General features: G+C 39.8%; 1 protein-coding gene across 3 annotated transcripts in view; it reads left to right on the top strand.

Annotated features, from left to right (window-relative positions):
• Positions 1 to 26025, top strand: part of MGAT4A (alpha-1,3-mannosyl-glycoprotein 4-beta-N-acetylglucosaminyltransferase A) — a 123054-nt gene that overhangs the window by 77867 nt on the left and 19162 nt on the right. For all 3 annotated transcript variants that reach the window (XM_040993771.1, XM_040993772.1, XM_040993773.1), the window contains 5 exons: positions 4773 to 4819; positions 6941 to 7054; positions 8770 to 8845; positions 22341 to 22455; positions 24281 to 24411. In XM_040993771.1, coding sequence (XP_040849705.1) covers positions 4773 to 4819; positions 6941 to 7054; positions 8770 to 8845; positions 22341 to 22455; positions 24281 to 24411 — 483 coding nt within the window. The remainder of the gene's footprint in view (positions 1 to 4772; positions 4820 to 6940; positions 7055 to 8769; positions 8846 to 22340; positions 22456 to 24280; positions 24412 to 26025) is intronic.

Below are 26025 nucleotides of genomic sequence, written 5' to 3'. Positions count from 1 at the left end.
CTTTACATGATACAGTGTTGTAGGTGTAGGGATTCCCTGCTCTCTTCCTCACCTTCCCACCCCACCATTCCTCCCATATTATAACAGTGGTGTAGTCCTCCAGCAACAGTTGTAAGTTCAATCCAAATTCCTTAGCATTTCTATTTGGTTCATTTTTATTGTTCCTGTTTGTTTGTCCAACTTCTTATATTTTTATCTATTTTCAAGAGTTCATTTAATTTTATATTTGTATATCCTTGTGGCTCCCTGAGCTACTTTTTTTGGGGGGGGGGTAAAAAGTTTATTCATTTATTTGAAGGTCAGATAATGACAGAGAAAGAGATCCTTCATTTCTTGGTTTATTCCCCAGGTGGCTGCAGTGGCCAGGCCTGAGTGAGGCCAAAGCAAAAGCCAGGTGCTTCAGCCAGGACTCCCATGTGGGAGTAGGGGCCCAAAAACTTGGGCCAGTTCCCCACTTCCTTTTATTTTCCTAAGCCGGTAGCAGTGAACCGAATCAGAAGTGGAGCAGCTCGCACTCACATGGGATGCTGGCGTTCCAAGCAGAGGCTTTACTTTTTACACCACAGCTGAACTACTTTAAGAGGATATTTTAAATTGTTGGCAGTTGTTTCACACGGCTCCATTTCTTTATTCCGTTAGTAGAGCTCTGTTAGTTTTTTTTTTTTAATTGCCTAATTGTTAGAGATCCTTGTGGTTTTGTATTGCTTGTTCCACATTTGAGGAGCCAGCCCCTTCCTGAGGCCTTTGTGAGCATTCTTTGGCAGGGACAGAACTTCACTATTTAACCTGTGGTTTTGGAAGGGCCAGCTGGTGATGAGCCCTGAGCAGGCAGAGCAGGATAGAGCCACAGTGTGGGTTTTTGGCTGAGTTAAGAAGTTGCTGCTCCTCCTAGTCCTGATCAAACAAGTCTGGCCCCTTTAATTCTATAAAATGAGTGAAAGTGAGTATCTTTGTGTTTAGGTGAGATTGTTGGAGAGAACTTGAAAGCAGGACCTGGAGAATAGCCCTCTAGAAATTCAAGCTAGGTTGAACTGCCCACTTTTCTGTGGGCAAACAACTCAGCTTTGTGGATGGATTATGCAGACAGTGGTTGTCTACGATCAAGGGTCACAGCTGGCCCGAGAACAGAGTGTCACGAAAACCCGCATGCTCATCACTGAGGCCTCTGCCTCCTTTCTTTGTTTTCATTTAGCCCCAGATGGTACATTTGTGCTGCCACTCCCAGTGTTCCTCATGAAGTGAGACTGGGCAGGGCTCTCCAGGACACACCTCAATGTTAGTGAACTGCATCTGGTTCTTTTCTCTTGTATAAGTTGGCCTTAGGAACATAGTGTGCCTGGCACTGTATCTGCTTGGAATACAAGGAGGAGTGGCGGAGCAGCAATGAGACCATTTTTATTCTGTTGATCTTCAATTTTGTGGACCATTGTTCTTCAAAAGATATATTGACCTGTGGTGACACTAGTTGAACTTCTCATGGTGGAGAATTTGAGTCCTAGGCATCCACTTTCTTTCCCTATAGATTTTCTATTAGGGATATAACATAAAAATATAGTCACATAATATGACTTGGTCCTTTGTGACTGATTTAGTGATTTAGTTTCATTTAGTGTGCTTTTTTTTGTGTATTTGTGTGTTTAAAGGATTTTATTATTTACTTTAATAAGTTACAGAAAGAAAAACAGATTAAAAAAAAAACCAGTTTTGCAACTTCTGGTTCAATCCCCAAATGGCCGCAGTGGCTGTAGTCGAGCCATGCTGGGGCCAGGAGATTCATCCAGGTCTTTTACATGAATGGCAGGGCCATAAAAACTTAGGCCATCTTCTCCTGCTTTTCCCAGGCCATTAGTAGGAACTGGATCTGAGATGGTACTCATGGGACCAGCAGCCACATGGATGCTGACATTACAGGTGGTGGCTTTACTCTTTGTGCCACAATGCTGGTGCCTAGTGTGATGTAGTTAAGGTTCATGTTGTAGCACACATCACTAATTTCTCTTTATCTTAAAATAACAGTGTTTCCTTTTACTTAACTATTAAAAGCACTTGATATTCTAGAAAGGGAAAAAGCTCTTTCCTCTTTTTGTTTTGTGTACCTGCTTTCCTTTCCACCTGTCCCAAGCATAATGTTCACCTGTTAGTGGAATATTCATATCCCAGTTCTAAGTTCACAGATACACGTTCAGAATTCAGGTAATGATATTACCTTTGAATAGTCTCCACATGCCTTTTAAAATATCTGCGGAAAAAGTCTACCTCAAATTCTCTGAAAGCAAGCCCAGGATCTTAGTATCTGCCCCTGGAAGGTCATGTGCTCATAGACCTAGTGTAAGTTTGACTTTCTCCAGAGGAGTCTGAGAATAGTCCTCACAGGTCCTACCTACCAGCAAGGCTTGGTTCTCTTTGATAAAAGCACTATCAGTTGCATTGTTTAGTTGAATCTTACTCATAAATGTTACTCAGAGGCAGCAAACAGATTATGTGTATTGTGCTTGGATCACATTGTTTTGTAAACTTGATTATGTGTTGTTATAACGAACACATCTGTGATCACAGAAGCTTCTTCTGGCTGCCCTGCTTGGATTGTATGTTGGGCATAGGAAGCTGGTCTCATTCATTTTTATTTTCTTGTTTCTTTGGCAGACCATCAGCACATCAAATGCTTATCCAATTGAGTTTTGAGTTATTAAGTACAGTAAAATTTGTATGAAACGTAGTCAGTTGTATGCACTAAAATTATAGCCTGATGAGTGGATATTTGTTGGTCAAACATATGGCTGATAATTCGTTAAGAGATCACTAAACAGAGTGCTTTGATTAATATTCCAGTTAATTTTAATAATTATTAAGAGCTGAAGTTTATAATTTTTCATTTTAGGATTTATTTATGAGAGTGATATAGAGAGAAAGAGAGAGAGAGAGAGATTTGGGAAAGGGAATTTGAAAGAGATTTTCTATCTTTTGGATCACTCCTCAAATGCCTGCAACAGTCAGGTATGTGCCAGGCTGAAGCCAGGAGCCAGGAACTCCATCGTGGTCTCCACAAACATGGCAGAGGCACAAGTACTTGGGCAATCTCCTGCTTTCCCAGGTGCAGTAACAGGAAGCTGGATTGGAAGTAGGACAACAGGACTTGAAATGATGCTCCAACAGGGAATTGCAAGCTGTTTAAACCTCTGTGTCATGATGCTGATGCTATTGAAGGATAGGGTCTTTGTTTTTAGAGATTTATTTATTTGAGTTATAGAGACAGCAGGAGACACATGTGTAACACACACACACACACAGATTGAGGGAGGGAGTGAGGGAGAGAGGAGAGAGAGATCAATCTTGTATCTTTTGGTTAACGCCGCAGATGGCTGCAGTGGCCTGGGATTGGCCAGGTCAAAGTCAAAGTCAAGTCCCAAGCTTGCGTGTGGGTGGCAGGGGCATAAGCACTTGGCCATCTTCTGCTTTTCCTAGGCCACCAGCAGGGAACTGGATCATAGATGAAACAGCTGGGACTGGAAGAGTCACCCACAGGGGACACCTGACTCCAGGATGTAATCCTGTTGCCTAAGTTTTTAAACTCAACAATGAAAGTTGATATTACTTTAAATAAGCAAATTAATAGTAAAACATCTTTCCAGAAAACCTGTCATAAAGTGTCTTTCTAATAATTTGATGCTTTATAATTTCTACGATTGAGTTGTAACTTTGTGTTTGCTTTCCTCAGTACGGTTTTGCAGTCTTTTTTAAACATAAACCATATTTATGTCTTGTTGCATTTTAATTGATTAAATATAAGTTGTCACTGTATTTTTAATTAGTAGTAAATGTGAGATTTTCACTTTCTCATAGTTTAAAAGTATACGGGTCTGATAAACATTTTAAGATGTATTTTTTTATTTGAAAGGCAGATTGATACAGAGAGAAGGAGACAAAGAAGGAATGATCTTCTGTCCATTGGCTTACTTCCCAGGTGGCTGTAGCTGAGCCTATACAGAGCCAGGAGTTTTTCTCCAGGTCTTCCACGTGTGTGCAGGGTCCCACAATGTTGAACTATCCTCCACTTTTGTCCCAGGATGTAAACATGGAGCTGGACAGGAAGTGGAACAGCCAGAACATGAGCCAATGTGCATATGGGATACCAGTGCTTGAGGACAGAGGATTAGCTTGCTGAGCCATGGTTCTGGCCCCCTGATAAACATTTCTAACCTCTTGATTTGAATTCTCAGTATGAGTATATTAATGTATATTAATTATTACTGCCTGAAGTATAACAATAGAACCCTTATTTTATAATTTTATCAACTCATCTTATGGTCCCTGAGATATCATTTCCATTCACCTTCTTCATTTTGTTTAATAGAATGGGAAATTCTGTTAAGTTCAGAGAAATGCCTTATTTCAAGTTGGATAGTCTAATAGCAGGCACATCTGAATCTAGCTTTTATGAGTCCAAGTAGGAAAACCTTTGTTGATATTATATAAATCAGTGCCACTACTCATTACTACCGAGTTTGATTATTTTAGAGGAAATAATTACTGTGCTCAGTTATTCTACAGAATTGCACATAGACAACCGAAATTGTAAAATCTAGATCTGTATCAGTAAGTATCAATAAGTACACAATGAACTGTGCAACACAATATAACAATATGGAAATGCAAATCACATATGCTGTTTGAAAAATTAATGTAAATTTTTAATCATTGATTTAAGATCAATATTAAAAGTTGAACAAAATTTTAAAAACATGAATTTAGGTACAATGTTTTTTCTTTCCCAGACAGATATTGATTATGTACATGGTGTTATAGCCAAACTGGAGAAAGAGTAAGTCTGTCTTAATTATTGCAATGAAAATATTTTAATTACTGTTATCTTATGGCTTTTTGCTAAAAGCAAATGTCCCCTTTGTAGTTCATTGCTCCAAGTTTTAATAATTATTAGACCACCCATCACTGGACTTTCATGGAGTTGTAAAGTTGGTGTTGATATCCAACCATCTCATGGAATGATGGTGTATTTCATTATATAAAAAAAAGACTTGATTGTCATTTGTTAGTAAGTTTGTCATTTGTCATTGTCAAATAATAGTACTTAATCTTGAAGCCAATGAACACAGCATAACACAAGATTACTTAATCTTTGTCCAACCCAATGTATGAAACAAATTTTCTCCTGGCAGATAAGATATTCATCATTCAGCTTCAAGCTTTGTACTAGTTAGAGCTGCCAAGGGATATGCATTTAGGGCATGAGGGGAGCTCTGTGGGGGTAATCGGCTCCTATGATTATGGCAGCTGACAAGTCCCTGAAAGATCATCAGCAGTTTGGAGTAGCATGGCTCAGTTCAGCTCAAAGGGCTTCTCCAGGACAGTCTAGGGTGCAAGTGTGAGGCCAAAGCCTGACTGCCCACTGAGATTCCAGTGATGTAAATGTGGAAGTCCAAAGGCCAGCCGCTCAGGCTTAAGGCCAAAGTCAAGGGTGTCCAGTTCCCACAGTCAGCTTGCTTTCTCTGGGCTCTCCAGACATTCAGGATCCCTGCCCACTTTCAGGCTAAGTCTTTCCGCCTAGTCCGCTCAGACTCTCACGTTAATCTTGTTTGGAAATTCAATGCAGACATACTTCAAATAATGCTTTGCTAAAATCCAGAATATTTCTCAATCCAGTCAGGTTGCCATTTTAAAATTATTACAGACCTCAAATTAAAACTGTCTAAATCAGTTCCTCTGTTTGGCAAAGTTGGAGTACCAGTTCACTATGAGTAAGGCACACAGCAGGTATCAAATGATAGCTTAGTAAATTTGGGATATTATTATCGTGTAATATTGCCTGGTACTTTTGATGATGATATGAAATTATCCTTGATAACTGATTTCTTCATTGAATTCTGTATGTTTTCATCCCTAAGAGCCCTACCTCCTATTTAAAAAAAAAAAAAGAAGATGAAGGGAAAGCAAAAATTTGGAAGGCACTGTAGATTTAAAATAATGTAACATATTTGGTTATCAAAATTCATAACTGAGTATTTTAAAATATGCATAATTTAAGATCTACTTGCTTAAATTTTCTTCAAGTGCTACATTACGAGGCAAGATTTGGACATAGCATTTTGGAATAGATTTCTTCAGTAAAGGAACAGAGTAACATTTTATTGGTCTCTCCAATAGATGACATGGAAAGGTCTATGGGACTAACACGATTGTCAGTTTACTTCTTTCTAAATTCATAGGAAAGCAAGCCCAGAGAAAGAGTGCAGCTAAGCCTTAGAACATTTCTGTAAAGCCATTCATACATTGTAGAGACTCGTGCAAATATGGAAGAAATCGTATTTGAGTTAGTAAAATTCTTAAAACACACACCCACCCATCCCTTTAGAAAGGGTTTCTCAACCTCAGGACTGTTGCCATTTCGGGCCAGATAATTCTTTGTTGTGGGAGTTACCCTGTGTGTTGTAGGATGTTTAGCAAAGCCCCGCTAGATATAAGTGCTGCCCACAGCTGTGATGACAGAAACATCTGGAGAAGGAATCACAAGCTGAGAAATACTGGCTTAGATTGACAGTCTATTACCTACAAAGGATACCTGAAAATCAAGGAGCTTTGATTTTAGCATAAATATACACACATGCGCACACACACTTGTTTTCTTTAGTTACATATGTTCTGGACTTTATTTTTTGAAAGTTCTAATACTTCTTAAGACTATAATGTCTGCAGTTGGGCTAGGTTTTCTATGCTACAAAAATATTAAGCAAAAACCTTGAGCCTTTGGAAAGCTTGCATTTTCTGACAAATAAAACCATAGAAGAACTACTTAATTTAACACCTTGTATCCAAAATATTATATCCTGCTCCAAGTGATTGTGGATGTGTTTTCTGTTAAGTAACAGTAAAAGCATTAAGATTAAAAACCAACAGAACTTAACTCAGTTAACCTTTCTCATTACAGATTTTCCAAAGAAATCAGTTCTGGCTTGTTAGAAGTCATATCGCCTCCTGAAAGTTATTATCCTGATTTAACAAATTTAAAGGAGACATTTGGAGACTCTAAAGAGAGAATCAGGTGAGCCAGGTAGAGTCCTCCATCCTTGTAAGTGTAAGATCTCATGAATGGAATTCTTATCAAGCTTGAAACATTTTGGTGGAGGAAGGGGGGTGAGGGGGGAAGGGGGAGTGCTCATGTTGTGTAACTGGTTAAGCCACCACCCACAATGTCAGGTCGTGACTGCCCCTCTTCAAATCCAGAAGATGGTGCAAGTGCTTGGGCCCCTGCATCTATGTGGGAGACCCTGAAGAAGCTCCTGGCTCCTGGCTTCAGCCTGACCCTCTCCTGACTTTTATGGCCATTTGGGAAGTGAACCAACAGAATGAATGATCTCTCTTTCTAGCTTTCTGTTTCTCTGTGACTAACTGCGTTTTAAGTAAATAAAATAAATCTTAAAAAAATGTTAGTGTTGAATTTGGCAAAATATTCTTCATAGACTCAGTTGTCTGAGCTTAATTAAGTTCAGGACAACTTGTGTGAGATATTCTGGAGAAGTTTGCTTAGTGTGAATGAAAGCATAAGCTTCTGTTTTATTGTGTTTTTGCTAAACTGGCTGTTAGGACTGCATGTCTGTTCAGTTTGGTCAGTGTATTTCTGATGGAACCAGGAATTCACTGAAAAGACCTAATGTTACAAATGTATGCCTAGATTCTCTGTTCTAGATAATAGGGTAGTGTTCTCCAAAAATACAATTTTGAAGCATCAATTTGATGATATTTGGAAAAATAGTGGTCTAAAGGGTATTTTTCCCCCTTTTTTTAAAAAGTGAATATTTCTTTGAAAGGCAGAACCTCAGAAAGAGACAGAGATCTTTTGTCTACAGATTCACTCCCCAAAGGGCTGCAAACTGTATCTTAAACCAGGAACTTGGAACTCCTTCTGGTCTCCTGTGGTGGTGACAGAGGCCCAAGTGCTTGGGGCATCATTGGCTGGATCAGAAATGGAGCATTCTGATATGGGATGCTAGTGTCACAGGTGGTGGCTTAAAGTGCTGTACCATAGGGTGGGCCCCTAAAGTTTTATTTTTAACACAGGCCTTCGTTGCTGCATATTTCAGTGCCTGGGATGTGCTAATGTTTTTCTAGATAGGAAATACATGCATAGTGTTTCTCAGACTTAATTACAGTGTATCCCTTTTTCCTTTGGCCATTTTTAAAAACGGATTTATTTAAAAGGCAGAGAGACAGAAAAAAGATTGATTGATTTGTATTCCATCCCCTGGCTCACTCCCCCAATGGTTACAACAACTGTGCCAGGCCAAAGCCAGGAGATTCCTATGTGTCTCCCACATGGGTACAGGAGTCTGAGCACTTGAGCCATCCTCCGTTGCTTGCCCAGGTGCCTTAGCAGGGTAGCTCTATCAGGAGTGGAGTGGCCGGGACCCAAACTACTGCCCAGGTGGGATGCTGGCACTGTACGTAGCAGTGTTTCCATTTTGCCACAACACTGGCCTCTTGAAGGACATTTTTGAGATTTCATATTCTTACATATATTTGAATGAAGTCTTCATTAGAAAAAAGGTGTGAGTCTTTGATTCATAATCCCAAATATAAATATATAGAGAAATTCATGTATATCACACATATATAATCATGTATGCAGTCATGTGTATTTTATGTAGACAGTTGATGTTTATACATCTAATTTTATTTCACTTCATTTTAATCTGTCTTCAACTTTTAAATTGTATAATTTGGTTTCTTTTTCTGATTAATTTTTTTTAAATGTTTCAGATGGAGAACAAAGCAAAATCTAGATTATTGTTTTCTAATGATGTATGCTCAGGAGAAGGGCATATATTACATTCAGGTAAGTTCCATACCTCTAAGCGCTAGCATTTTGTGAAACAAGCAGTTTTGGAAGCAGCCCTCTCTGCTCTGTAAGCTCGGAGTCCCCTCAGAGGTGATGCCTGAGAAGGCAGGCTCTGAGGTTCTATTCCCGAGACCATGCAGACACCAGCTCCCTCGAGGGGTGACATGTACTGATCTCCACCTCCTTTTTTTCTCCCCTTCCTCCATCTCCTCTTTCCTAATCCTCTCCACTGTTAAAAAGAACTAAAATTTAATTATTTGACAGTTTTAAAAGAAGGATTTCTCTGTTTGTTCAAGTGGTCTTATAACAAAAATGATTTTTGTAGATCACAATACAATATACTACATTTATGTTGTAATAAAGTTGACATTTAATTGTAATGCTCTAATTTTAGCAGCATCTCCATGATGCTACAGTGTTGAGTAGATTACTTCCTTAATGATAAGGTAACAACCCCTTAACAAATTCTAGGAAGCTCTTCTAAGCTTCATTAAATTCCACAATTCTCTTCATTCTTTATCCAAATAGGATCTTTATCCCTTGTTTAGAAATTAAATACCTTGGAGAAGTGTAATACACTAAGTCTGACATGTTAAAAATGTGTTGTATCATTCCCTGAGGGAGATTTCGGTGAAGGTACCAAAAAGGGATGTTGGTGCCTGACTCAGAAAAGGAAGTAGTTGGGCAACTGGTGGAGGGACAGGGTGGATGGGGAGAGAAGGAAGTGATGAGATCTCACATTGAAGAGTTTTGCATGTAAAAACACAAAGTCCTTGATGTGAGTAGTACATTTCCTTGAAACAGCTTAGAAGAAGTCTTATTTTAATTTCAAAATAATAAACATTTTACTTTAGCATGTCTCAAGTATTATTGCAGTTGAGCATTGCTGTTTTTGTTCTAGGATAAATTTATAAGTAAGTACATTATAGTTAAGACCTTCATATAGAGAATTTTGAAGTGTAGTTACATTGTTTTAAAATTTATTTTAGGTTTCTCTTCAGGGAAAGAAATAATAGAAATTTGATTTTTTTGTTGTTGAGTATAGAAAGAGTAAATATTCAGGAATTGAAGGAAAACTTCCCCAAAGCAGGGTCAGTTAATAATCTGTAACAACAGCCACAGCTGTAGGCCTAAATTTGTCCTTTTTGGACAGGCTTATTTTACTCATAATCTCCTCCAAGATTATGCCTGTGTAACTTGTAATGAACTTCTTTCCTTTCTAAGGCTAAGGTAATATATATAAATACATATTTTATAACCAACTATGGATAGATAGAGTATATATTATATACCCAGGCATCTTGTGGGGAACATTTGGGTACTTGCTGTCTTGTCTATAATAAGTATGCTGCAGTGAACATGAGTGTGCACATACCTTTTCAGGATCACACTCTGAATTCTGCATATATACCTTAAAGTAGCACTGCTGGGTCGCTTGACAGTTTTATTTACATTTTTTTAAACACCTTCCTTACTGTTTCCCACAGTGACATTACCATTTTACATTCCTTCTAACAGTGTACACAGAGGTTCCAAGCACTGTGCATCCTTTTAGCACTTGTAGTCCTCTGTTGTTGTTTTTAATAGAGTTGATCCTAATGAATTTAGGACGGTACCTCATTGTGGTTTTCGTTGTCGTTTGTTTTATGATCAGTGGTCTTGAGCATCATTCCATGTGTTGGTCCTTTGACCATCCTTGGAGAATTGTCTGTTCAAGTCCTTTGCCCATTTTTCAGTTGGGTTAGTACTGACTTCCATTGCTGTGCTGGAGTAATTCATTTTGAGGGCTCGATAATAACCCCTTATCAGATGCGTGATTTACAGATGTTTTCTCCAGTTCTCCTTTGACAACAGAAGTATCTCAGTTTGTAGTCCTGTTGTCTGTTTTTGCCTATTTCCAAATCCCGAAGTGTTTGTTTTCTTCCAAGAGTTTTATAGTTTTAGCTCTATAATTAAGGCTTTAGTCCATTTAGAGTTAATTTTTGAGTATGGCACAAAGCAGGGTGGTTCCAGTTTCTTCCTTAGGTGTGTGAGTTTTCCAGTTTTTCAACACAGTTTGCTGAAGAAACTGTTGATTCCCTACAGTGTAATCTGATATCCTTGTTAACGATTGTATGATTACATATGCGATAGTGTTCATTCAGTTGATCCGTCTGTCTGTATGCCAGTGCTAGATGGACTTGGCTACCATTGCTTTCTGGGATATTTTGCTGTCAGGAAATGTGAGTCCTCCAGTTCTGCTCTTTTTCAAGATTATTTTGATGGGTCTAGCATGTGGCCTAGTGGCTAAAGTCCTTACCTTAAATGCACCAGGATCCCATGTGGATGCCAATTCTCATCCCAGCAGCCCTTCTTCCCATCTAGCTCCCTGCTTGTGGCCTGGGAAAGTAGTCGAGGATGGCTCAAAGGCTGGGACCCTGCCACGTGGGAGACCCAAAGGAAGTTCTTGGCTCCTGGCTTTGGATCAGCTCAGTTCCAGCCGTTGTGGCCACTTGGGAAGTGAATCATCAGAGGGAAGATCTTCCTCTCTGTCTCTCCTCTCTGTATATCTGAGTTTCCAATAAAAAATATACTGTTTTAAAAAAAAAGATTATTTTGATGGTTTTGGGATACTTTAAAATTTCATGTGTATTTTAGGATTAGGATTTTTTTTTATTTCTATGAAAAATGCTGTAGGGATTTTGAAAAGGCCAAATCTAATAACTTTGAGTAGTATATACATTTTTAATATTCAGTCTTGTAATTCATATGAGATGTCTTTTCATTTCTGTATTCCTTGATTTTTTTAGTCATGTAGTTTTTATTGTAATCAGGTCTTTCACCTCCTTAGATTTATTCCTAAATATTTTATCCTTCTTTAATGCTTAGTTTTCCCAGGTTTGTTTTTTTTTTTTTGATGGGGGTAGTTCATCATTGTTAATGTACAGAGATATGACCAATCTTTAGGTGCTGATTTTGTATCCTGAAACTTTGTCATAATTATTTACTAGTTCTGATAGGGTTATTTATTTATTTATTTATTTATTTTTGGCTTCTGTATGTATGGAGATCATGCAATCTGTAAACAGTGATCTTATTTTCTAATTTGATTGCTTCTTTTTCCTTTTAAATTTCTTTCTGTAGCTGGGATTTCCTGTACCATATTATAGTTAGAATAGGCATCCTCATACTACTCCTGACCTTAGAATGAAACTCTGATATGAATCACCATATCACCATTTTAGTGTGACATTAGCTGTAGGCTTTGTATAAGAAAATAGAACTTTTGTTATTTTGAGGTGATAATTTCCTTCTAAATTGTGGAGTATTTTATGAAAGTATGTTTGATTTTGTTAAATGCTTTTTCTATATCAGTTGAGATGATGATGTGTTTTCTCTGTTTTGTTAACATGTATTACCATTGATTACTTTTTATTACTTTTTTTTTAACTTTTATGGTATAATTCCATAGGGTTTGGGATTTCCCTACCTGCTCCCCAAACACCCAGCATTAATTACTTTTTACTTGTTGAAGCATCCTTGTATTGCAGGTATATGTCTTGTTTTGTGTGTAATATTTTCATCGTACTGTTTCCTTCTGTTTGCTGGTGTTCCGCTGAGGATTTTTGTATTGGTTTTCATGAGGCTACTGGCCTGTAGTCTTATTTCATCTTTGTCTATTTTTGGTTTCAGAGTGATGCTGACCTCATAGAGTATGTGCAAAACTTCTTTCCATTTCTGTTTTTGGAGAGAGGTTTAAGAGGATTGGTCTTAATTCTTTGCATGTTTATCAGAATACTCTAGTGAAATGTTCTGGGCCTTTGCTTTCCCTTACTTGATTTTTTTTCTCCTTTAAGTTCTTCACACATAGTGTTCACATTTTTTATTTCTTCATGATTCAGTCTTCTCAAGTTATGTGTTCCTAGGAATTCATTTCTTCTAGAATTTGGTTGTGATATACTTCTAGAATTAGTATTTAGTTGTGATATAATTGTTCTGGATCTCTTCAGTTTTTCTGTTCTGTAGCATTCACTGTAACATTCTAATTACAAATTTGAGCTATTTGAGGAATTTTTTTTTAATTTAAAGATTTATTTTTGTTGGAAAGACAAATTTACTCCCCAAGTGGCCACAACAGCCGGAACTGAGCTGATTGAAAGCCAGAAGCCAGGAACTTCCTCTCCATCTCCCACGTGGGTGCAGGGTCCCAAGGCTTTGGGCCATCCTCGCCTGCCTTCCCAGGCCACAAGCAGGGAGCTGGATGGGAAGCGGGCTGTGGGGACATAAACTGACACCCATATGGGATCCCGGTACGTGCAATGTGAGGACTTTAGCCACTAGCTACTGCACTGGGCCCAGCTTGTGTCTTTTCTAAGGTGGTATCCACTCTGGAGTTGTACTTATAATCTGGGGATGAGAGTTGCTGGTTTTCTTCAGGAGCTCCTCCGAATGTCTGCGGGCTTGCTTATATTGAAGTAATATGATAGTGCTGGAGCTCCACCTAGTGTCTGTATGTGTTGCTGTAGCCTCTGGTGTCAGTTGGTGGGTGGCCTTTGTTCTTGGTGACCTCCCAGGTGTCCTGTTTGTCACGGCTTTGATTTGGACAAGATAGATGGAATGCATCTCCAAAAGTGGAAATGTTGGATGTTTGTCTGTCTGCTTTGTCTGCCCAGAAAGAAGTCATGTGTTTCTTCCTAATCATGTGGCTTTGTGCTTCAGTGAGGGGCTCTGGCTCCTGAATGGTTTTAAATCTGTGTCCCTTGGAGAGGGGGAAGGGAAGCCTAGAGTTTCCTCTTCTTTTTTTTTTTTTTTAAAGATTTATTTTTATTATTTTTTTATTGGAAAGGCGGATATACAGAGAGGAGAGACAGAGAGGAAGATCTTCCGTCCAATGATTCACTCCCCAAGTGAGCGCAACGGGCCGATACTATGCCAATCCGAAGCCAGGAGCCTCTTCCAGGTCTCCCACGCGGGTACAGGGTCCCAAAGCTTTGGGCAGTCCTCGACTGCTTTCCCAGGCCACAAGCAGGGAGCTGGAAGGGAAGCGGGGCTGCCGGGATTAGAACCGGCGCCCATATGGGATCCCGGGCGTGCAAGGCGAATACCTTAACCACTGTGCCACCGCGCCGGGCCCGAGTTTCCTCTTCTTGCATCTTGTTGCCCAATATATAACTAAAATAAATATTGCACAATAATACATACTGTCTGATAACCCCTTTTGCTGTCAGTAGACATAGGGTCGATGGCTTTATTTGCCAGGTAAGGTTGATATGTATTTTAAATTGCTTCTTGAAATGCTAACTATTCAGATATTATAACTTTATTGCTGGTTGTATAGATTGTTCCTAATTTACCAACTGTCTCAAAGCCAGGTTCAGTGAATATATTTGAAATTATATTTATCTAAAAATTATGCCTTGGGAGATATTTACTTTACATTTAAGTCTTCACACATTATCAGATTGTGTGAAGTTCTCTTACTTGTTTAGTATAAGCTACAAATCATTGAGGGAGAAATCTATTAGCCTGAAAGTTTCTCAATTGAAGGTTAGGTTTGGATGCTTTTAAAAACCATGACTTATTTATTTGGAAGGTAAGATGATGGGACAGGGGAAGAAACAAAGAAATAGAGATCTTCATCTGCTGACTCACTACCCAAACGGCTGACATGGCTAGTGGTAGGCTAGACCAAAGCCAGGGGTCTAGAGCTTCCTGTGGCTCTCCTTTGTGGGTGGCTGGGACCCCAGTACCTGAGACATCTTCTGCTGTCGTCCCAGCTGTGTTAGCAAAACATTAGATCAGAAGAAGAGTAACCAGGACTCAAACCCATATTCAGATAAAGGATACCAACGCTGCAAGTGCCAGCTTAGCACACTACCCCACAGTGTTGGCTCCAGTTTAGAATGTTTATAAAAGATAGGGATCACCTGGGAAGATTGGGGAAAACTAGAATGGGAGGTACTGGGGGGTAACAAGCAGCAAAATTTATCCTAGACTGCATAGTAAGGGCTCTGACTTCACAGATCCCTGTGTTGGAAACATATCGCATCCTGGACTTTAAAGTGGTACTGATACAAAGGCAGGTGAGTCAGGAATTACTCTATGATCATCGCAGAAATGTGCCCAAAGGTAAAAGGAAAAATAATGATCCCAAATGCTATGCCTGTGGCTTAGAATGAGGTTTCCACTGATAGTGTCATACAAGGCCTCACCGAGAATTGGAGTGTCTCCTTGGAAGCTGCTAGATGACTCGGGCATTTGGTGGGTATACTGTGCAGCCCTTTCCTTGCATCATGTCTGAGTCAGATGGCCCCACCTTCTGTGATAATGCAACAAATGAGTGCTTGGGCAAGCCAGCCTCTTCTGTCATCAGCCACCTCAGTAGCCATTCTGCTTATCATTTCAACATCCACAGATAATGTTACTCTAGATCATTAGAAGTTTCTAAATAGTGATTTTCTAATTCTGTAGTACATTCATCAGCTTGAATTCTATAAAGAATTTTTCTTCATTAACCATTAGGTTACCTTTAAAAAACAGCTCACAAAGAGAAGAATAAATACTTAAATATTTATTAATTTTTAAAGGTAGCACTTTAGCCATTCTCTAATGGTAGCCACTTCAAAATTATCTTGAACTTATGGATTTTAAAATTTCCGCAGTGTGTTGCAGTCATGGTTCTTTGTTGGTGCATCATAATTCAATGAGAATCTGTCCAGATTTGCTCTTATATGCTTCCTCAGCAACTATAATGCTCTCTGATCATCTCACACATCTTCTGCTCAGATCCAGGATCAGTCGGTGCCCAGGCAGCACTAGTCCTTTTAGAGGTGTGTGGTGTGTAGGAATGAGATGCTCATTGCTGTTGTGCTGTCTTTGCTTGTAGGGTTTCATCAGGGAAAAAGGTATTCTGTATTTCAGAGGAAAAGATTACAAATTTGTCTTGATATTTCTGACTCAAATGTAATATTATAGAATTCTCCATATTTTTGAATTTATATGTGTATTATTTTACACTGAAAGTCTTGATTTTGTTTTCTTGCCTCTTATAATGTGAGAGGCAGAGTTAGAGCTCCTGTTTGCCATTTCACAGTACTGCAGTGGCAAGGACTTGGACAGACCGAAACAGTGAGTCAGGAGCTCAGGTCATGTCTCCCATGCAGGTTGCAGGAATACTGACGCATCCCAGAGTCAGCCTTGGCAGGGAGCTGGAGCCAGGAGCCAGGGCTGGGGATCCAACCCAGACACACTATAACTGCAGTCCTAACTCCTAGACTAAATTCCTGCCCAAAAGGCTTGGTTGCTAATGAAATAAGTTTTTTTTTTTAATTTTTTTGGCTTGTTTGTTTTTTAAACTCTGAGGTATATACAAAACAGTTTCCAAATATCAGTAGTAATATCTGTGTTATTACTAGCATTAAAACTGTTAAATGAAATTTCCTTTGTGCTTATTTTCCCATTAGAACAGACAGTAATGTCAAGGTACTGTGATTGAAAGGGTCTTGAATTTCTCTATGTATATGATTTTTTGTATTTATGCTTTGAGTATATACATGTACATATGTACAAGTTTTGTCTCACGAAGTTTTCATTAAAATATTAACAATTAAACATAATTATGGAACACAGTGTAATCTGTGCCTTTAGAGGCATTTTTAAAATTTAGGACTTTACAGTTTTTAACATTTGCCATAGTCACTTCATATAGAAGATATGATGCACTTATTCAAATATACTATTTTTCTTGAAAAATAGGAAAAGTAATATCACATAAAATAAGATGCACAACAAGTATTAGAAGTGAAAGAAGGATGTATTATCATATAATTGATATAACTTAGTGAAGACAGTATTTATAAATATCAAATAGTATGCCATCCACAGTTTTTATATTCTAAATCTGTATATTAACTTCCACATGATAGAAAATATATATTTATCTTTCCGTGTTGGCTTATTTCACCTAAACAGTAATTTCCAGTTCCACCTATTTTGATACAAATGTCAAGATTTCATTCTTTATCATGGTTGAATAATACTTGATCATGTATTTATTCCACATTTTCCTTTATCCAGTCACCAGTTGGTGAACATCCAAGTTGAGGCTTCACTATTGTGAATTGAGCTACTGATAACCATAAAATATTAGGTATCTTTTCCATTTGTTGGCTGCATTTTCTTTAGATATGTTCCCTGAAGTATGATATATGATGCAATATGTCTATTTTGAGTAACTTCATACTTTTTCCTGAATGGTACTTACATTTCCATCAGTACCGTTTTAGTACACCCTCTTTTCTACAGCCTTGTTTGTTGGTTTTGGGGGGCAGATAGTAGCCTTTCTGAATGAAGTGAAATGCCTCATTGTGGTTTTTATTTGGATTTTCCTGATAGTGATCCTCAGAATTTTTTCATGTGTCTGTTGACCGTTTTTATTTCTACTTTTGAAAAGTATTTATATCCTTGATAATTTCTTAACTATATTATTTTGTCATCCAGTCTCTTAAACTCCTTATATATTCTGGATATATCAAACACATACTTTGCGAATTTTTTCTCTGGCTCTATTTGTTAATTCTTTGTAAATTGTTTCCACTGTTGTGCAGAAACTTCTTAGCTTGATATAATCCTATTTGTTTTTTCTTTTTTTACTTTTTTTTTAATTTTGACAATCTTTACATAGTTAATTAGGGTAAAAAAGGTTCAAGGGCTATAGGAAAGTGGGTAAGACTATTATTTTTTCCATACTATTTCCTTCATGTTTAAAGGGGGTTATTAAGGGAGAAGGCCCACCCAATTTCCCACCCTCCCCAGGTCCCGGATGTAGGGTATGCTCTGAGGTTCTTGCTCAAGTGGCTTTAATATTTCAGCAGTTATGAATCGTTGCCAATCTTGTCACTCCAAGCACAATGAGGTCTTTGAAGAATCCACTGATTGACATAGTCTATCATAGAGTCTCCATTTGCCTTGTATGTCGATGCCAACATATAGCTGAGTTGGTTGGTTGACCTGTTCTATCTTCTCTCTTTTCTTGGTTAGGGTTCTGAGACCAGCATTTCTGTTGGGGAGATCTCCAAAGAAACTTTGTCTGAGGTGTTCTCAAACCAGATTCTTGTATGTGCTACCAAGTACAGGGCCAGGCATAGTCCATTGCCCCAATCAGCTGGTGGTTGCAATCGCTGGGTTGGTTCTGTTTTCACTCCCGACTTCCCCTGGAACCAATGGGTGTTGCAGTCCAGCCTGGTTCTGCCCAGCACATACTCGGCCCTCGCATAAACAAGTGGGAGCTGCAACCTCGTGAGAGCGACCCACAATAACCCCACCAGGCCCGCCCCCTACCCTGGTTTGCCAGTATGTGTAGCAGTAGTCCAGTCTGTCCCACACCCCATTCCACCCCAGCCGCTGTCCTAGTTTTATGCCCTCCCGTGGAAGTGGTAACCCAAGAGGGAGGAGCCCATTATTTCCCTCCCAGGCCTCTCCCACTCCCAGATTATGCACTCTGCAGATAGTTCTGTGGTTTGACTTGACAGAACTAGCCCCCAGTGCCAGCTTCTTCCAGCTGATGCTGTGACTAAGCCCAAACAACCCTCACCCACTCTAATTTTGTTTGCACCAGTAAGGATTTATTTATTTTTATTGGAAAAGCACATCTGATTTACAGAGAGAAGGAGAGACAGAAGACCTTCCATCAGGAATAATCAGCCCAACCTGGCTTTTCCCTGATCTAGTCCACATGAGGCGCACAGGTGTTGTAGCCCTGCCTAGTCTGGTCTGTCCCCATCCCAGCCCACGCTCTCCAGCAGGAGTAGCTGTCCAGCAAAGGAACCCTCCCTTATTCTCCTGCCAGCTCTGCCCCCTCCATTCCTGGTTCTCACGCTTGCTGGTTGGGCGCTGCGGTTCCTTCTGGTACAGGCAACCTCACCTTGGCATTCCGTGTTGTGCACTAGTCTTTGTTGCGAACGAACCTGGCTCGACCCACACTGTTCTGGTGCTTGGATTTGCAGTGGATGATGTGGACAGATTCAGCCTGGTCTTCCCCCAACCCCTGCCAATTGTATGCCAGTGGGTAACTTTCCGTGGCCTGTTCTGGGCTGTTTCCTATCATGTTTCTTATGCTTACCTGCCGGGTCTGTGTCCTGCCAGAGGAGTTGCCCAGGCTCCTCCATCAGAACCTCTCCCAATGCCAGGTTTCACGCTTACCAGTGGGTCCATGAGCCAGCCCAACTCAGTCCACCTCCTGTCATAGCAGAAACAATGGCTTTTCTTGACTTGCCTTCAACCCAAACTGGTCCTTGCTGTTGGATGTTTCAGCCCAGCCATGGTTTGTCCATACCCACATATGGCTCACACATGGCTCAGTAGGGGTTTGAGACCTAGTCCATCCCACATCTATCCCAGTCCTCCAGGACACCAGAGGGTGTTGGGGTCTGGCCCGGCTCGGTGCATCCAATCCCAGTCCACACTTGTGCCAAGGGAGACTACAACCATTTCCCGATCAGAACGCAGCCCACATTCCAGGTCACACACCCCTTGGTGGGAACCTCAACCCAGCTAGGGTTGTCCCCTTAGCTCCCCAGCCGGGCCTGTTCCCAGCCATAGATCACATGCATGCTAGTGGTTGCTCTGACTCAGCTTGGCACAGCCCCTCACCTGTCCTGACCTCTGCCATAGACACTGTGGCTTAGCGTTCCTGGCTCACGCAGACCAGTAGGTGCAAGAGCCTAGCTCGGCATGACCTGTGCTCCGTCCTGGTCTCTAGTTTTGCTTGTTGGCTAAGGTTTGCTCAGTCCTGCCTGATCTACCCTGTTCCATTACCAGTTGACACATTAGCCAGCTGTTGGAGCTACTTTTCCCAGCTTGTCCGACCCCCAGTTCTGGACCACATGTTCACCAGCGGGAGTTATGACTCGCCAGGGGAGTTTCCCAAGTTCCTCCACTTAATCCACTCCCAGACCCAGTTCTCATACATGCCACTGGGTTTAGGCCAGTGCCCGGCACAGTCTGGCCTTCTAATTGGCCTTGTATGAGCTGGTGAACGTTACAGCCTGGCCCATCCCACACCCTAATCAGGATGCACATTCGGGTGCTGCTGCCTTGACCAGTCCAGACTATTGGGGGTTCCTTTGCCTGTGATTGATGGCAGGCTCCTTGGTCACACCTAGCTTAGTCCATCACCGCCCCAACTCTTGAGATAACCAGTGGGGCTAGAATTTTCACAGGATGTGGTCCACATATCCCTCACAGAATTTTCCCTGGGTTATGGTTCTTGAGTGCTAGTTAATGTAATGGCTTGCTTAATGCGACCCTTCTCCTGATCCATCATCATGTCATGTAACATGATATAATTCTGCAGGACAAGCCCCAAGCCATAGCTTTTGCATGGACTGGTATTTGGTGGTCAGCATTGTTCATTGATTACAAGTTTTACAAAGGAAGAGTTACTGCCAATGGGAATCTTTACAAATGCTTCATGTCCTAGAAGCATGATGGGTTCAACCTGGAGCTAACTATGTAGCAACTCAAAGAACCAAAACCCCAGAGTTCCCTGCCGGGCGGCCAGCAGGCAGAGCCTGGAACCACATGGCGCACTGGCCGCCCGGGGACAGCTCACCATCTACACATGGTGGCTGTCGTCTGGGATCCAGGCATGAGACGCCCCGTCCTGAAACCCACCAGCAGCTGGGAGGCTGCTGGAAATTTAAACTCCCAGGTCCAAGGTCGTGCCCCTCCCCAATACCATTCACCGCCCAGTGAGGGTGGCGGGTGGGTCCCAGACCTGCCCAGTCACAGAGACCTACCCCTTCGGTGTACTCACCCCGAAGGGAGCAGCCCCCGGAGCCCAGGCAGGCCCGGGGACAGCTCACCATGTGCAGATGGTGGCTGTCATCTGGGATCCAGGCATGAGACGCCCCATCCTGTGACCTGTTTTTTTCTTTTATTACTGTGTTTTTGGTATCTTACCCAAGAACCATTCCAAGGTCTTATAGTGCTCCCCCTGTTATAAGGAAGCTGGACAAAAAGTGGAGCTAGGATTGGGACCAAGGACTCTAATGATATGCAAAGACCCCAAGCAACATCTTAGCCTCTATGCCAAACATTTGCCTCCATCTAACCTATAAAAAGCAAGTTTAAATGCAAGCATAGGTCTGTGGTTTGTCTGGTTGTCCCTTCGGCTTCTTTTCAAAGCAAATAGTTGGCAAGTAGATCAGTTTGTATCTTTTCAAATAATACTACCATTTCTTTACAAATAGGAATAAGAAAGCTCATTGCACATATATACATGAAAAGTCAAATCCAAAATGGGGTAGTAAAAAAGAATGATGTGAAATTTAGAAAAGGGAAAAATTTTATAACATATTAAAGTACTCTTCTGACTTTAAAAATTAGTGGACAAAGGGAAAACCTTTGTTGCCAGGATTGCTAATCTCTGTCACTCCCAGCTAAGTTGATAAGAGCTCCACCCACAGACTGCTGGGAGTGCCACAGGACTGGCTTTCAGTTACCTTTTCTTTTGAGATATGGTGTGGATATCTATAATAATACAGAAAGAAAATCTGTCCTACTGAGATGAAGTGCACTGTTATGTAGATGCAAGTTTCTTCATTGCAATACTGCTTGGTAAAAATCAGGTAATGTTCGCCTATGGCAAGGGAGGAGCTGAATAAATTATAGTATGTCTGTTTTATGGAATACAGTGCAGCTATTGAATTCCATAATTTAAACACATATTTACTAATCTGTAAAAATAGTAGTGATACCATAAGAGAAAAATATCAATGACATAACCTTTTTTTATTAAAATGGAAAAGGAATATGGGAACTATCTATATAGATCTGCAAGTGTTGCATATCCATTATAGCTTTGCATCTTGGTAACCTCGACTAGCAGAGCACAGGACAGAGAAGAAAAGCTCATGGCTTTTCTGTAACTTCAATTGGCTGCATATATTTTGTGAAAAGCAGAAAATCTTGAATACTTTCAGACATTTTTTTCCTATAAGAAAAAGAAAAGACAGATCTATAAACGTATGCTTTAGAGTGGCCTCATTTCTTATAGGCACAGAGTGGTTTAGTGACCTGTGGTGTGCATCTTCTGCTTTTATTTATTTTATCTTAATTTACATATGTTTTGTTTTCTTTGTTTTAAAATTATTTTTTAAAATTTGAGAGACAAAGAGAGAGTTAGTTTTCTCATTCATTGGTTCACTTACCATCTGCTGGCAATGGCCAGGCTTGGGCCACAAGAGCCAGGAGGCAGGTGTTCCACACAGGGAGCAGGAGCCCAGTGCTTCCCAGGGCCTGCCTTGGCAGGACGCGAGTCAGGAGCTGGAGCTAAGAATCAGTGCAGCTCTGATAGGGGACATGTATGTCTTAACCTCTAGCCTGAAAGCCAGCTTCCAAATGTTTATATTTTAATTGATTTTTCATGATAGAAGTGTGCTTAAATTTTTGCATGCCAAGAATGTCTTATGTATGTATTTTGATAAAATAATGTAACTTTAATTTTCTCTAGCTTGAAGATGATATTATTGTCAAACAGAATTACTTTAACACCATAAAAAATTTTGCACTCCAACTTTCCTCCGAGGACTGGATGATTCTAGAGTTTTCCCAGTTGGGCTTCATTGGTAAGAAAATTGCCATATTTATCACTTTTCCAAAAAATAGCTATGACTCAAAATATATATTTTTAAGATTTATTTATTTGAAAGGAAGAGTTGCAGAGGGCTGTCTTTCATTCACTTGGTTTACTCCCCAAATGGCTGCAGTGGCTAGGGCTGAACCAGCCTGAAGCCACAACCCGGAGCTTCTTTTGAGTTTCTCTCCTGGGTTCAGGAGTCCCAAGTACTTGAGCCATGCTCTGCTGCTTTCCTGGGCACATTAGTGGGAAACTGGACTAGAAGTGGAGCAGTGCCTATGTATGCTGGCCTGGCAGACAATGGCTTTACCTACAATGCTGCACAGTTAGCCCTAATTTTCAGAATATTAAATCAACTGCTTTGTTTATTCTAAAGTTGTCTTTTTTTCCCCATAGCAATGTTTGGTTTTCTTTGATTTTTTTTTAAGGAAATTTGATTTGTTTTTTGAAATACTGAAAGTCAACCCAAGGCAGAGTTTGAAGACTTGTAGAATTGTATAATTTATTCTAGATCTCTACAGCTCTCCCCCCCATGGTCCTGTTGAGTATATCTGATTTATTCAGTTGTTTTGTCACAAAAGGGGTTGTTTTAAGAATTCCAGAGAAAGATTTTTTTTATACATAGTCTCTTGGAATTTCTATGCAGTACATGCAGTTGTCATTCAGAGAGTTAAGCTTTATTGATTGTTTCTTTTGTTGGATAGTTGGGTGCTCATTCTGAAACTCCTGCCTCTACCCACTGAAGTTTCTAAACTAACCAAAAATATAACTACAATGGAAGAAAATTTATAGGTTTTCAAAAATACTCGAGGCATTTCTCTACTATAATATTTTAATACTTTAACTGTTAGAGACTGTGCCTTTGATCATTATCTCAAAAGTTAATTTAAAAGTCAAACATTTTAACTTACAAAGGTTTGAAAAATAAAATTAGGAATCTCTCCTACACTTACAGCTTAGATAACTTTTTAAATCTAAACCTCTCATTTCCCTCCTCCTTTTTTTTCACTCTGTATTTTTTCATTTATCTGAAAAGAATAGCAGACAGACAGACAAAACATCTTCCATTTTCTTTTTCAAACTCCCCAAATGTCTGCAACAGTCAGGGCTGAGTCAGGTCAGAGCCAGAAGCCAGAACTTCGTTTGGGTGTCCATTTGGGTGATGGCAGGTGCCCCCCCGCCAAGGATGCATTATCAGGAGGCTGATGGCAGGTGCCCCCCCCCCCCAGGATGCATTATCAGGAGGCTGGATCAGAAGTAGAGCAGCGGGGCTCAAACCTGGACTTCAGTTTGGGAGGCAAATGTCCCCAAATGGTGACAGCCCACTGCACTAGTGTGGCCCACTCCTCACCCCAGTGTTGTCCTTTTTAATGGAAAGAATTTTAGTAAAGCATGAAGGAAAAGTCTCTGACATGTTGAATCCTCTGAGCCAGGGGTATTTGGTGAGTTTTTTGATCATTTCAAAAATTCACTTCTATTTTACCCACATGACAACTCAAGAGAATATTTTAGCTGAAGCTACTTTGTTTTGGGGAAATAGAAATAGGGCAATTACTCAAAATTATATGTAGATGAAAGCACAGGCTTTTTAGGCCTTGTGTATGCACGCTTTCTGGATCTGGACTGAACCCACTGGGGTTTGGAAATTTTCAGGAAAAAAATGTTGTCTGCCTCTGAACATGTACAGACTCCACCTCCCACCCCCGCAACCCTGTGTTATTCTCTTGAACAGTATAATGTAGCAACTGCTTGCATAGCATTTGTTTTGAAGTCTGTTTTCTTTATTCAGCTATTGACTGAGAATATCTTTTCAGGTAAAATGTTTCAAGCACCAGACCTCACTCTGATAGTAGAATTCATATTTATGTTTTATAAAGAGAAACCCATTGATTGGCTCTTGGATCATATTCTCTGGGTGAAAGTCTGCAACCCTGAAAAAGATGCCGTAAGTTAACTAATTGTGAGGATAAAACAGTTGTTTTATTTTTGACGAGTATGTTTCATCTTCGAAAGGGACTTTTACGGGGCTGGATTTTGCCAACTGAAAATTAACTAGATGGATAAAAGGAAATGGTGTTTCCACCTAACACTTCAGCTGTTCACTTTTGCCAACTAATAAAAGAGTGCCTGTATTAGGACTTTTAACTAGCAATGGGAAGTCTCTTAAAGCCAGAAAGCCTATTGCAGGTAGGGCAATAGCCATTTTCTGAACTGCTGTTTATAGTCCCTTCAGGCTCTGATATTTAGTTACTACTGATTAAAGATGTTGATCTGTCCTGAATTTAGTTGGGTATTTATTTCAGGTTTTTTTTTCTTAATATTCTATGTCAAGTATCTTTCAAGTATCTATGTCAAGTATCTATCAAGTTGCTATGGGAGATAATATCAGACTCCCACACATCTGGAAGTAAGGAATAATACTGTTCAAGGGAATACGTAAAGGAATAAAAGTACAATGTAAACGACACAGTGACAGATCACAACCTTTAGTGTGTTGTGTCCAGTGTAATTACCATTAGGGTGATGGTGGCAGGTCTATAAATAAGTGATAGTTTATGCTTTGATTGTTCAACTGGTAATTATTTCTGAAAGTATCATATTATTAAAAGTAAGTTATGGGTTTTCCTCGTCCAGCTTGATTTTTTTTTGATCTAGAAAAATACAAATTTTAATTTATTTGGTATAAATATAAATAATATGAACATACATGTTCTTGAAAATGAATGTCAGATTTCTGACACTTTATAACATTGCAAACATTGTAAGCACGTATCATTGTAGGGTTGAGTTATTCGTTGTAACCCACACGTATTTAATTTCACATTATGACTTTATATTCTGTATTTTGATGCCCTACCTACCATTTGCCAGTACCAATAAGCTATAATTACATTGTCTTTGTTAAGAAAGTCAAGCACCACATGTTTAGAGGAAACCATTGAATGTTGCAAAATAACAGTATTTTTCAATGAAAAACATATAAATTCAAATTGAATCATTTTTAAGATCTAAACTCTGATATTTTGGTTGTAATTTACTGGAATTTTCATTATTGAATCCTGATAAGTTACTATTATCTTGACACTTCTGTACCAAACCTGAATTTAACTCATCTGGCACAGTTTTTATCTAATATGTGTGTAAGTTATAAAGTAAGCCTGTGAAAAAAATAACAGAAATTAGAAAGCTGAAAACTCCCTAAATCATTCATAAGTTTAAGTCTCAACCCTCTGTATATTGTTACCTATTCGCTTACTCTGCTTTAGTCCATGCTTCTCTGTGGCCCTCAGGCCTTCCTTACCACATTTTTGCTGGCCAGCCGAGCATTCTCTGACAATGGTCTGGGAAACCCTTCATCACACATTCTTGCCAATGCTCATCAACCTGCCTTGCTGGATCAAGCCTGATTGCTTCCGTTGCCTGTGGAGCGAAGGACTTCACATTGCTGTATACTTTCAAATATTTGAAATGTAGTTCATATATCCCCTTCTTAATGTAAGCCTAATTTGGGACAAGTACCCAAAAATTCCCTTTAGTTAGGCTTGATGAGATCAAATCA

The sequence above is a fragment of the Ochotona curzoniae genome, unplaced genomic scaffold (assembly GCF_017591425.1).
Source record: "Ochotona curzoniae isolate NIBS_2020 unplaced genomic scaffold, NIBS_Ocur_1.0 contig_883, whole genome shotgun sequence".
In the NCBI taxonomy this organism is placed as follows: Eukaryota; Metazoa; Chordata; class Mammalia; order Lagomorpha; family Ochotonidae; genus Ochotona; species Ochotona curzoniae.
This window is presented reverse-complemented; position numbering and strand designations above follow the sequence as displayed.